The 13,253-nt window shown below is 38.1% G+C and overlaps 1 protein-coding gene across 13 annotated transcripts in view; it reads left to right on the top strand.

The window, feature by feature from the left end:
* The window catches only part of GPHN (gephyrin), a 524,697-nt gene that overhangs the window by 469,084 nt on the left and 42,360 nt on the right, over positions 1–13,253 (top strand). For all 13 annotated transcript variants that reach the window (XM_044924834.2, XM_044924835.2, XM_044924839.2 and 10 more), the window contains one exon: positions 9,057–9,178. In XM_044924834.2, the coding sequence (XP_044780769.1) occupies positions 9,057–9,178 (122 nt within the window). The remainder of the gene's footprint in view (positions 1–9,056; positions 9,179–13,253) is intronic.

The raw sequence follows: 13,253 nt of genomic DNA, 5'->3' as shown, positions 1-13,253 counted from the left end.
CCTCCAAAACCTGCTCTGGTATTCAACCTCCTTACCATTTGACATCAGACACATTCCTCACCCACCACCTGGAAACTACTTCATTCCTAGTGCTCTATGACAGTTCTCTCTTGATGCCCTGACAACTACTCCTTTTTATCCTCATCATGCCTTTCTCCATTCCCTACTTGGAACATTCCCTTAAGATGCTGTTCTCTGCTGTGTCCTCCACTCTCTCCAGATTCTCCCTTAGGCTTTTCCTCTCATGCCAGGTATGTACAGGCAACTTCTCATATCTAAAGCCCTAATTTTAACCTCTTTTGTAAATGCAAGCCTTCATTTACAACTTCCTTTGGCTATTTCCACCTCATATTCCTTGGACAGCAAGGAGATCAAACTAGTCAATCCTCAAGGAAATCAACCCTGACTATTCATTGGAAGAACTGATGCCAAAGCTGAAGCTCCAATACTCTGGCCACCTGCTATGAAGAGCCGACTCATTGGAAAAGACTGATACTGGGAAAGATTGGGAGCAGGAGGAGAAGGGGACAACAGAAGATGAGATGGTTGGATGGCATCATAGACTCAATGGACGAGTTTGAGTAGACTCCAGGAAATAATGAAGGACAAGGAAGCCTGGCATGCTGCAGTCCATGGGGTTAGAAAGAGTCAGACGTGACTTAGTGAGTGAACAACAACAATCTCATCTTCTACCATTGCCTAATCTCACTCATCACTTTTCCCTTCCTACTATAAAGAATGGAATTCTTCCTTCCTGACTTACCCCTCCTTTTTTTAATGTGTTGTTGTTTAATTATTTTCTTAAATTTTTGTTGGGGTATAACTTGCTTTACAAACTGGTATTAGTTTCTACTATTTTTTAAAGGCATCATTCTTCCCTGAAATGTTTATTACCAAGGTCATCAGTGACTTTTTTTTTTCATTTTTAATTATGATAAAATACACATAACAAAACGTTTACCATGTTAACTATTTTTAAATGTCTTTTGTTGTTGTTCAGTCACTAAGTCAATGACTTTTGATAATTAATTTTTCCAAAAGAGGAAAAAAAGAAGAAATTATATGTAAGGGAGCTGTTTGCAACGGATGTGGAAATAGTTACTGACCTATAGAAGTCTAATATCTTCTCTGTATTAAGACGAGAAAAGTCTTAGATGCAGACAACTCCATTTCAGTACATTAAAAAGAGAGAAAGTAAATCATTATAACAGTCTTGGGCCCCTTGACAATTCCATCAAGACCACAGGGTTAAATCTCTGAAGAACAGAAACAAAGAGGGAGGTCTCTTAAAATAAGTGATTTCTCTTTTAGACAAATAAGACAGAGAACTTCCTCCTGAGGGTTTAACAAAAGAGATTTCAAATGTTTTGGTTTTTTACTTAAATTTAATTTTGAAGCAATGCATAACAATAAAAATGATAATCACTGAATATTCAGAATAATATTCATCCTCTGTTCTAAAAGTACCTTCAAACTGTCCACTTAAAAAGTAGTCACAATTGAGCTACCTTTTATTGGGTGAGAATTTTTAGGACTTCAAGCCCGGGAGACAGTGTCTCAAGTAACCTTGAGAGAACTGCTCCAAGGAGGGGGGGCGGGTCAGGTTATATAGAAGTTTGCAACAAAGCTCAGGTACTCTGATCATCCAGAAAAACATCTACTTCTGCTTCATTGACTACACTACAGCCTTTGACTGTGTGGATCACAACAAACTTTGGAAAATTCTTAAAAAGATGGGAATACCAGACCACCTTACCTGCCTCCTGAGAAACCTGTATGCAGGTCAAGAAGCAACAGTTAGAACCAGACAAAGAACAAAGGACTGATTCAAAATTGGGAAAGGAGCGTGTCCAGGCTGTATATTGTCATCCTGCTTATTTAACCTAAATACAGAGTACATCATGTGAAATGCCATGCTGGATGAATCCCAAACTGGAGTCAAGATTGCCAGGAGAAATATCAACCTCAGATACCACTCTAATGGAAGAAAGTGAAGAGGAGCTAAAGAGCCTCTGGATGAGAGTGAAAGAGGAGAGTGAAAAAGCTGGCTTAAAACTCAGCATTCAGAAAAATGAAGATCATGGCATCCTGTCTCATCACCTCATGGCAAATAGATGGGGAAACAATGGAAACAGTGACAGTCTTTATTTTCTTGGGCTCCAAAATCACTGCAGAGAGTGATTATAGCCATGAAATTAAAAGATGCTCCTTGAAAGAAAAGTTATGACAAACCTAGACAGCATATTAGAAAGGAGATTCATCACTTTGCTGACAAAGGTCCATCTAGTCAAAGTTATGGTTTTTCCAATAGTCATGTACGGATGTGAGAGCTGAACTATAAAGTAGGCTGAGCGTCGAAAAATTGATGTTTTCAAATTGTGGTGCTGGAGAAGACTCTGGAGAGTCCCTTGGAGACTCAAGGAGCTCAAACTAGTCAATCCTAAAGGAAATCAACCCTGTGCTTTGGCCACCTGATACGGATAGCTGACTCATTGGAAAACACTCTGATTCTGGGAAAGATTGAGGGCAGGAGGAGAAGGGGGTGACAGAAGATGAGATGGTTGGATAGCATCACTGACTCAATAGACATGAGTTTGGGTACTCCAGGAGTTGGTGATGGACAGGGAAGCCTGGCGTGCTGCAATCCATGGGTTCACAAAGAGTAGGACCCAACTGAGCGACTGAACTGAATTGGAGCACAAAAACTTTCCATATATGGTTCTAGGTTCTTTGGCTGGTCTAATAATTAAATTGACAGATTACCAGAGAAAATATTAATCTTGTACATATAGGAATCCCATAAAAATATGAGACTCAAAAGCAGTCATGCAATTGAGGTTTGTATGCCAATCTGAGCTGAGAAAGGGAAAGACCCTGGGACTTCAAAGGGAGAGAAGGGCAGTTCACAGGAAGATGAGAAGAGCAGGTGTTTTGTAATCAGTCGTTTGCCCTGCCATACAGATATGTCTTTCAGGTGAAAAATCTTCTCCTGGTAATGGCTCTTTTTCTGGGCCAGGTCCCCTATCTAAGTTCTTAGGCAGTCAAGGGAATCATAAAAGTTTTTGTTGAGTCTGCTAGGGTTTGATTGCCTTCAGCTCAAAATAATCCACGTACCAAAGAGGTTCATTTGGAGGTGGCATATTCTGCTCCCCTTCTAAACAAAATAAATTTCAGCTAACTTTGAGAGCTCAACAAAAAAGGGTCAGTGTGTGCTATGTCACTTCAGTCGTGTCTGACTTTTTGTGACCTCATGGAACTGTAGCCCACAAGGCTCCTCTGTCCATGGGATTCTCCAGGCAAGACTACTGTAGTGGGTTACCATTTCTTTCTTGGGGGCTCTTCCAGGCCCAGGGATTGAACCATGTCTCATGTCTCCTGCATTGGCAGGTGGGTTCTTTTCCATTAGCGCCACCTGGGAAGCCCTCTACTTGTAACTTCATCACTAAGTTATCTTGAACGTGCTGCTGCTCCTCTCTGGTATTCCTGCCGCACTGTATAAAATGAGTCTTCCAGGCTGGACAGGCTCCCAGCTCTAACTCAGTGTCACTACTTCTAAACAGTCCCACCCAAATCTTACAATGAAATCTTCCAACCACCTTTATTTTCTGGAACACATCATCTGTCAGAACTTTTCCATAGCTCAAAGTTTAACCATCTTCCTGTTTTTCCTGAGCTTTCTTGCTTTGTGAATGATCCTTTCAGGATCCCCAGAATAAAGCTGTCCCCAAAGCTTGAAGGAGATAAAAAGCAACAGCAGTATAAGAGCGTAAGCTCCAGGAGTTGGTGATGAACAGGGAGGCCTGGAGTGCTGCAGTCCATGGGGTCACAGAGTCAGACACAACTGAGCAACTGAGCTGACTGACTGACTGCCTGAGTACAAGAGAAGAAGAAGTTTGTGGGCTCTTTCCCCTTCCTCTCCTTAATTTAACTTCTGAACGATTTAAACATTTGTTATACTTTTCCTGGAAACTTGAAAAGTTGAATTTGGAATCCAGTCAAGGAGAGAAAAAAGGATCAGAGCTTAATGTAAATGCTGGGTTTACCATCATAGATAACAACTTCCCCAAACACAGAGACTCAGAAGACCTCAGTGAAGTGCAATTTAACCAAAATGAGAATACTGGTGGCATGGGGTCTTGCCTAAGTGTGGTGGGGACTTCAATGACTATCATGATCTTAGTACAGAGACCACCTGGGAAACCTGCTGATCATACAAAGCTGGGTATATTAAAGTTTCTGAACAAGGGAGAGCATCACCTTGACAGAGTGCTGAGTCTTCCAAATTTGCTGGCATATTGAGTGCAGCACTTTCACAGCATCATCTTTTAGGATTTGAAATAGCTCAGCTGGAATTCCATCACCTCCACTAGCTTTGTTCGTAGTGATGCTTCCTGAGGCCCACTTGACTTCGTGTTCCGGGACGTCTGGCTCTAGGTGAGTGATCACACCATCGTGATTACCTGGGTCATGAACATCTTTTTTATACAGTTCTTGTGTGTATTCTTGCCACCTCTTCTTAATATCTTCTGCTTCTATTAGGTCCATATGGTTTCTGTCCTTTATTGAGCCCATCTTTGCATGAAATGTTCCCTTGGTATCTTTAATTTTCTTGAAGAGATCTCTAGTCTTTCCCATTCTGTTGTTTTCCTCTGTTTCTTTGCATTGATCCCTGAGGAAGGCTCTTATCTCTCCTTGCCATTCTTTGGAACTCTGCATTCAGATGGGTATATCTTTCCTTTTCTCCTTTGCTTTTCACTTCTCTTCTGTTCTCAGCTATTTCTAAGGCCTCCTCAGACAGCCATTTTGCTTTTTTTGCATTTATTTTCCATGGGGATGGTCTTGATCCCTGTCTCCTGTACAGTGTCATGAACCTCATTCCATAGTTCATCAGGCACTCTGTCTATCAGATCTAGTCCCTTAAATCCATTTCTCACTTCCACTGTATAATCATAAGGGATTTGATTTAGGTCATACCTGAACGGCCTAGTGGTTTTCCCTACTTTCTTCACTTTAAGTCTGAATTTGGCAATAAGGAGTTCATGATCTGAGTCACAGTCAGCTCCCAGTCTTCTTTTTTGCTGACTGTATAGAGCTTCTCCATCTTTGGCTGCAAAGAATATAATCAATCTTATTTCAGTGTTGGCCATCTGGTGATGTCCATGTGTAGAGTCTTCTCTTGTGTTGTTGGAAAAGGGTGTTTGCTATAACCAGTGCATTCTCTTGGCAAAACTCTATTAGCCTTTGCCCTGCTTCATTCTGTACTCCAAGGCCAAATTTGCCTGTTACTCCAGGTGTTTCTTGACTTCCTACTTTTGCATTCCAGTCTCCTATAATGAAAAGGACATATTTTGGGGGTGTTAGTTCTAGAAAGTCTTGCAGATCTTCATCGAACCATTCAACTTCAGCTTCTTCAGTGTTACTGGTCGGGGCATAGACTTGGAATACTGTGATATTGAATGGTTTGCCTTGGAAACAAACAGAAATCATTCTGTCGTTTTTGAGATTACATCCAAGTACTGCATTTCGGACTTTTTTGTTGACTATAATGGCTACTCCATTTCTTCTAAGGGATTCCTGCCCACAGTAGTAGATATAATGGACATCTGAGTTAAATTCACCCATTCCAGTCCATTTTAGTTCACTGATTACTAGAATATTGACGTTCACTCTTGCCATCTCCTGTTTGACCACTTCCAATTTGCCTTGATTCATAGACATAACATTCCAGGTTCCTGGGCAATATTGCTCTTTACAGCATCGGACCTTGCTTCTATCACCAGTCACATCCACAACTGGCTATTGTTTTTGTTTTGGCTCCATCCCTTCATTCTTTCTAGAATTATTTCTCCACTGATCTCCAATAGCATATTGGGCACCTACCGACCTGGGGAGTTCATCTTTCAGTGTCCTATCTTTTTGCCTTTTCACACTGTTCATGGGGTTCTCAAGGCAAGAATACTGAAGTGGTTTGCCATTCCCTTCTCCAGTGGACCACATTCTGTCAGACCTCTCCACCATGACCCGTCCATCTTGGGTGGCCCCACACAGCATGGCTTAGTTTCATTGAGTTAGACAAGGCTGTGGTCCATGTGATCAGATTGGCTAGTTGTCTGTGATTGTGGTTTCAGTCTGTCTGCCCTCTGATGCCCTCTCCCAGCGCCTATGGTCTTACTTGGGTTTCTCTTACCTTGGACGTGGGGTATCTCTTCACGGCTGTTCCAGCAAAGCGCAGAGCTGCTGCCTACCTTGGACATGGGGTATCTCCTCTCCGCCGCTCCTGCACCACGCCCTCAAAAGAATACTTATAGGATTTTGAGGACTGGAATTGGTCATGGGGTGGTTTTAAGGTAGTTTGTAAATGTGGTCTAGGCAGAGACTGATCACATTTTGTAAAGTAGGTAAGTTGCTGAAACAGCTTCATTTTTTCTTTGGAGTAAGAGTCCATATGGAGTTACCATTGTCTCTATTTGTCCATGATATTATAGGAATATATAGGTCTGAATAAGCTTGTGTTGTAACAATTTGACTTAAGATAGTTTGTGTTAAATATCATGGTTTGGTATAGTTTGCCTGTTTTGGTATAGTTTGCCTGTTTTGCAAGTTGATGTATCTGTTTTATCTCTCAGAAAGAAAGTTTGTTGGCAAGATAGCCAATTATAAGGCTTTTGAAAAAAAAAACAGATATATTGAATACCTGAAATTCAGACGAATGGGGAGTTGATAAGAGAGTGAATGGAAACCTAGGGTCATTGAGGAATGGAGTAAGGATTAAGGATTGAAACCTTTGGGAAGATAGTAGACTTCAAAGGAAAAAAAAATCAAAGATTAAATGTTTGAAAGCTGGAAATACAATGGCACCATTGACGGGAACAGAAACAGGGAATTGAAATTTGGCATTTGGTAGATAAGAAAGCAATAAGATATGAAGATAATGCATTATTTTTGTTACTTTGTATTGTAGTTTTTCTTTTGTATTTTAACTATAGTAAGTTTTAGGCATCATTCTAGAGATGACCAGAAGATGTTAGAAAATTAGATTTCATTTTAACGAGGAATATTGTAAATTTATTCTAGTGCATGCAACCTTATAATCTTTCCTTCAATTCTGTGTATTTTCTTTGAAAATACTTAAAATGTGCTGGAAATCCCACACCCTCATTTAACTAGCTAATATTCCATTATGTCAGTTTTACAGACAAACAGCCAGTGATCTCTAATTGTTCTATTATTTCTGGAACTTTGTGCAGCAAAATAACAGACAGGAATATGAATGGCAAAGAAAATGCCCTATGAACAGGGAAATCTTATTCCTTGGTTGGTGGTCAATATCCTTTGTGAAAAAAAATCTTTTCTCTCCGTTGCAACTTGTCTGATTAATGGCAGTTAAAAAGCTGTAAGTCTTGGCCTTTATAAAATTATAATAAGTTCAATAACTATTTGTTAATTAAGATCAGAAAATCAACCTATATTAGCACTGCAATAGCAGTTTTCCCAGCTCTGCCAGTGATAGAGGATACGAGTGGGTTGCAGTGTCACATGGCATCTGATTAAGTCACGTTAGTACAGGATTTGAAGGGAAGTCTCCCAGGTGACAGTGAATAAGATGGTCAAAGTTTTTCTCCAGATATTTTAAGGGGACAGTTGGTTGAAAAGCTACTACTTTTCCAACATAAAGCCAAAAGTCCAGCCACATGGTATCACTAATGAGTCAGAAGGAAAGACTGAAGGGGCTTGAGGTTGCTATTTGGCAGTACTGATATAGAAAGCCCTAGGTATTAACCATATTAACAGCCTAAGTGTCTGAAGTATGCAAGCTGGCCTTCAGCCTCCTAAGATAATATTCCAGTATAATTTTCCAATAATATTCCAGATAATTTTCTCACTTCAAAGATGTACTTTTTTTTCATTTTCTAATTTTCTGAAATCAAAGTACCTCTTAAAATTGTATAAAGTTGCATGTTGAGTGTGTGTGTGTGTGTTAAGGACCTCCTATTCTTCAGTATTTTATAATCTAATGTAAATCTATGTTCACATTGTCAACTGATTCCATCTATACTAGCATGTAGAAGTAACAATATTAAGGACAATTGGAATTAGGTGCTTTTTCAATATTATATGTAATAAAGAAAGGACAGAGAATTGCATTTCTTTTCCATTTGTCTATATTAACTGAGTGTTCACTATCTCAATCCTAACAGCTGCCTTTCAAGGTAGTTATTATTAATACTGTGTATTATAAATGGGAATATTATGGAGTAACATATTTGGGCAACTTGAATTTGAACCTCATCTGAATAAGGTAGACTCTTGCTACTATGCAACACTGCCTCACTAGGACATCCTAACAAAAAAGAAACTTCTTATAATTTTCTTTTTTGACATATAATTGTAGATATTAAATCTCTAAAGGGTGATTCAGTTCAAAGTCATGGAATTGTGAGTGTGTGCAGTTAAGTATTACTTGTGTAAGTTTGCTAATAGAGACAAAATATCTGGCTCCGACTCCTTCAAATAAGTTTAACTTTTTCGATATTTCTGATCCCGCTTCAAAAAAGATATACAAAAGCTTGAAAGAAAAGATAAAATATCAGTCTCTTCAGACTTGAGAATATCATGTCAGAGTCTCTACCTTACGTATGCTCAGTGAAAGACAGATCAGAAAATAATAGTGAAAGAGAAAATAGAAAGTCTGTTGTTGTGTGTGGTTTTTTTTTTTGGTTTTTTTTTTCAGTTTGACCCAGTAAACAGCCAGTGGGAAGGCAACTATCTCCAGAGCACTGTTTTGTCAAATTACAACCAAAGCTGGTGTGATATTTGGTCTACTTTTTAGTCACTTGAATTTCTGCATGATTTTTAATTCTGGAGAAATGTTTTCTCATTCTCCTGGCTTTCACTATTTACCAAAGATCCTTTGAGCATATATCTTTCTCATGCCAGATAATGTTGTAGGTGCTAGATATGCTAAACTCTGTTTATTAGATCTATTTTTTTTTCCATTAACAATAGGCTGTATTATCCTAAGAAAATAATTTGTGGTGATTTTTTTGGCTTTGTAGTTGCTAAATCCTGAAGATGACCTCTTACCAGGAAAAATTCGAGACAGCAATCGTTCAACCCTCTTAGCAACAATTCAGGAACATGGTTACCCCACAATCAACTTGGGAATTGTGGGAGACAAGTAAGTATTGGATTTTATTTTGAAGTTGTTGTGGTACAAATACAAATTTGAAGGATACTAACTAGGTGAGATTGTTGCTAAAGAGAAAGGGATTTAATACCATAATTTCCACTTATTTCATTCTTCAAAAGCCAAAGATTTGTGGAGGTGTCTATTTCCTTTAGTGGTAGACATTTTTCTGGAAAGCCTTTTACAACCAGAGAAATATGTTGCTCTGCTATGGGTGCTATTCCTATTCACACTTTTAGTAGTTTCAAGAAAGATAAGGAAAATACAGGTGAGATGAGTAAGAGAGAAGTGTCAAAATTAGCACTAACTGATGCTTTGAAGTTTAAGTACAATTATTTCCTATGACTTTTGTATTGATTTTTGTATTCTTATATAACTTGAGTTTCTCCAGGCTTCACCCACCTATAAGTACAAAGGGAGGAACATTGACTATAATTGCCCATCTCCAAGAGCACATTACCCCCATTTACTCAATTAACTCAGCTGTCTGCTAAATTAAATCTCCAACTGCATCTCACTTGTAATCGAAAACAAGTCTGCTCTTCTGAGCAACCCCTTCCATGCAACATGCCACCTTTCACCAGGCACTGTTTCCAGTTCACAAGAGGTGTGCCTGCCCTTAGTAACCCTCAAATATCAGCCTGCTGGTGACAAAGGTGGGAAACAGATCTGAGTGATGGATACCCTGATACATCTGTATCTGTCACCCATAACTGCCTCTTTTTGTCTTATCACCACCTTGTCACTAAGAAAAGCTCATTATGCCTGGCTTCTTCTTCTCTAACAATGAGTGCTTTCCCAAGGCTCAAATGTGCTTTTGAAGAGGCTCTGCCCTACCATTCCACAAGGTATGTTCAGACACCTATAAACCGGACACAGTGTAGTCCAGACCTTAAACACAGCATCTTGCCAGTAACCTGAAAGTTAACAGTTTTTAATGTTACTCTCACCTTTTAAAGTTCTCTTCTTACCTCTTGATTTTTTCTTTCTCTGGGAACACTGGAGTAGAGGCTGTTAGACATATCTTCAAACATTTTTTTTAATTCACCATTTATAATTACCTGAAAGTTTAGTGCTAGAGAAGTCCATAGGTAAGTAAACAGCCAACTTAGAACCCATGCTGGTAAAGTCGGTACTACAGGTCACCTAGTATTAACTTGACTCGGACTCCCTAGCCCTGGGAAGGGAAAGAAAGAACCCACTGAAAAGACAAAGAGTGGGTTAAATTTGGACCTGACCAATAACTTGTCTTTTTTTTTTTTTTTTAAGATTTTTAAGGTAACACTTATTTCTTAAAAGTTAACGTGCATAATAGGAAACCAAAAAAGTGCAAAAAGCGAAGTCATTCATAATCACAGGCAGTTTACCATTTGATGTGTCGTCCTAGGTAATTTGTGCATTGCACAGCTAGCATCCATTTTTATGGAAGTATGATCATACAGTTATGTATCATGCTGTTTCACACATCAGGAATGTTTACTGTTTCAAAGTCCCAAAGCTATGAGTATTTTGATAACCAAGAATACACTGCACCAACTCAATCTGGAAAGGAAAAAATATATAATCCTACCTTCTTGGTGACAAAAATTTCAGAAAAGACAAAAATGGCAACAATCCTCTAGATAAAGATATTGGCAGAGTTATGATTAAAATACTACATTCCTTAATGTTCAATTAAAAGTGAGACATAAAGCAACAGCATACACCAAGGATAATACTTCTAAGAGGATTCATCATTATCTGATCTAAACTATTAAAGAAATCTGTTTCCTTTGAATACTTAACAATGCATTCTTATTGTACAATCAAGAGATGCACACACATGGATGGTTATCATCAAAATATAAATATACATACATCCCTTCCTTTATACTTCCTTCTGCCCCTCTGCTGCTATCCTAAGTGAGCAAGTCCTGACATAACATTTCTCAGAGACAGTCATATAAACTTCAGGCATCTAAAAATTATCCTGATGCAGATACACCTTTAAAGATGACAAAAATTAATTTCTGAAAAGAAATAGGATGAATCCAGGAGTTCCAGTAGCACAGAGCCTGAAGTTCTAAGGAACAAAGTCATCAGATTTTGAGTTTGTTTCCTACCCAGTGCTGGCTCTGGCCCTGCCACCAAGTATGTTCGTGAGCTCTAAGAACTATCATAAGATAAAAGGTGCTTTTTGTTTGTGTGTATCATTTTTACCTTATGCTGTTCTAGACTATAATTCTGTTCATTCTCTCCTCCTAATGTTGTACTTTTGTATTAAAAAGGAAGTAACTTGACATATATATACTACATGCTGCATTGTCTTACTATGGAAGCCAAAACACCATTAAAAGGTTACTGTGTTGATAAGCTAATATTTGATTGTCTGGGGCTCATTGTTGACTTGCTATAGACATTTCCCAGTAATTAATGTACCTTGAAAACAGCATATAAAGAACAACAAAACTATAAGCAAGATATAGGCAATTCTGAGAATATGCAGATCTTTATTCCTTTCTTGGATTGTATACCTTACATAAAACTGAGAACAGTTTTTTAAAGTACAATTGATGCAAATCTAAACTTCCTCAGTCTTAGAGTGCTGTATTGAAAAATCCCAGAGTAAATGGTTTAAAATGCAGAGGTGGAATGTGGGAGGAAAGAATTTATAACTGTTCAGATGGAAATCTTTACTGGGAATTTAGCAGAGGAAACAAAGTACATTTAATCTGTAGCCTGTTGATATTCTGTGAAGGTTGCCTCCCTCTTCATTCTTCTCTTTCCTGTATAAGACATTTGCTTATGAAACAAAGGTTGTTATACAGAAGGCTTTGTGTGAAACTCTCCAGGGAAATAAGCAGGGTCTTGAGAGAAACTACCCTATGTTTAAAGCAGGGAGAGAAATAACTGAAAATGTCAGCAAGCATAGAACGGTTATTCAGCTAGGCAGATAAGAGTAGGGAGTAAGAGTACTATTCTTATTACTTTCAGAAGGTTTCAGTCTGGCTTTAAATTCTACATGATTAGATTTCTCAGCTGTTATTCTTATCACCTTTCATAACTTTAACAGTAAATGTTAAAATTGAAGAATAAGACTCTATAAAACATTTGTTATTTGTGGTCTTTTTAACAGTAGCCATTGTGACAAGTGTGAAGCAACATTTCAATGTGACTCTGATGGATTAGTGATGTTGAGTATCTTCTCATGTGCCTATCGGCCACGTGTATGAAAAACATGAATTTTTAAACCCAGAGATGTTAACTGAACTTTCCCAGCATTATACAAGTGAGTGGCAGAGGTGGAAATGAAATCTAAATTTCTTGAAATTAACTATCATTATGAAGACAGAATAAATGTAAATATGTCAAAAGAAGCATCATATAGGTTGGAATGGTCTGCGAGAGTTTTAAAAAGGTGCATTTTTAGCTAGAACAGAAAGGATGAATAGGATTTGTGTAGTTAGGAAGAATGTATTAACCAAGTAGGAAACAGGGAATGAACAAAAATAGAGAAGTAGAAATGAACAACTTAGGTCAGGACATACTGTTTAAAATAGGAGGTTTAGGAAGAAGGATACATGTAAATTTCATAGAAATTTGAGGCCAAATTTTGAAAGGATTTGCAATCCAGGCAAAACTACCCAAGTTGCTTAAATGTACAGCTTTTTTTAAAGCAGAATTGACATAATAAATTATTATTTTGGAAAGATAATTTGACCAGGTGCTATCCCATGGACTAAAGTTGGAGACCTATTAGAAATAAGAACAACAGTTTATTTCTTGTTCAGTTCATAAGTACTGATTGTGAATCTTTGCAAATCATCTAGAGAGCTTATTAAAAATGCTGATTCTGATACAGCAAAACTGGAGTGTGCCAAGATTTAGCATTTCTTTTTTTTTTTTTTTTCACTTTATATTATTTATTTATTTTTTTTTTAATTTTATTTTATTTTTAAACTTTACATAACTGTATTAGATTTGCCAAATATCAAATGAATCCGCCACAGGTATACATGTGTTCCCCATCCTGAACCCTCCTCCCTCCTCCCTCCCCATTCCATCCCTCTGGGTCGTCCCAGTGCAC

Source organism: Bubalus bubalis, chromosome 11 (assembly GCF_019923935.1).
Source record: "Bubalus bubalis isolate 160015118507 breed Murrah chromosome 11, NDDB_SH_1, whole genome shotgun sequence".
In the NCBI taxonomy this organism is placed as follows: domain Eukaryota; kingdom Metazoa; phylum Chordata; class Mammalia; order Artiodactyla; family Bovidae; genus Bubalus; species Bubalus bubalis.
The sequence above is the reverse complement of the archived record's forward strand: the minus strand, read 5'-3'. Positions and strand labels throughout refer to the sequence as shown.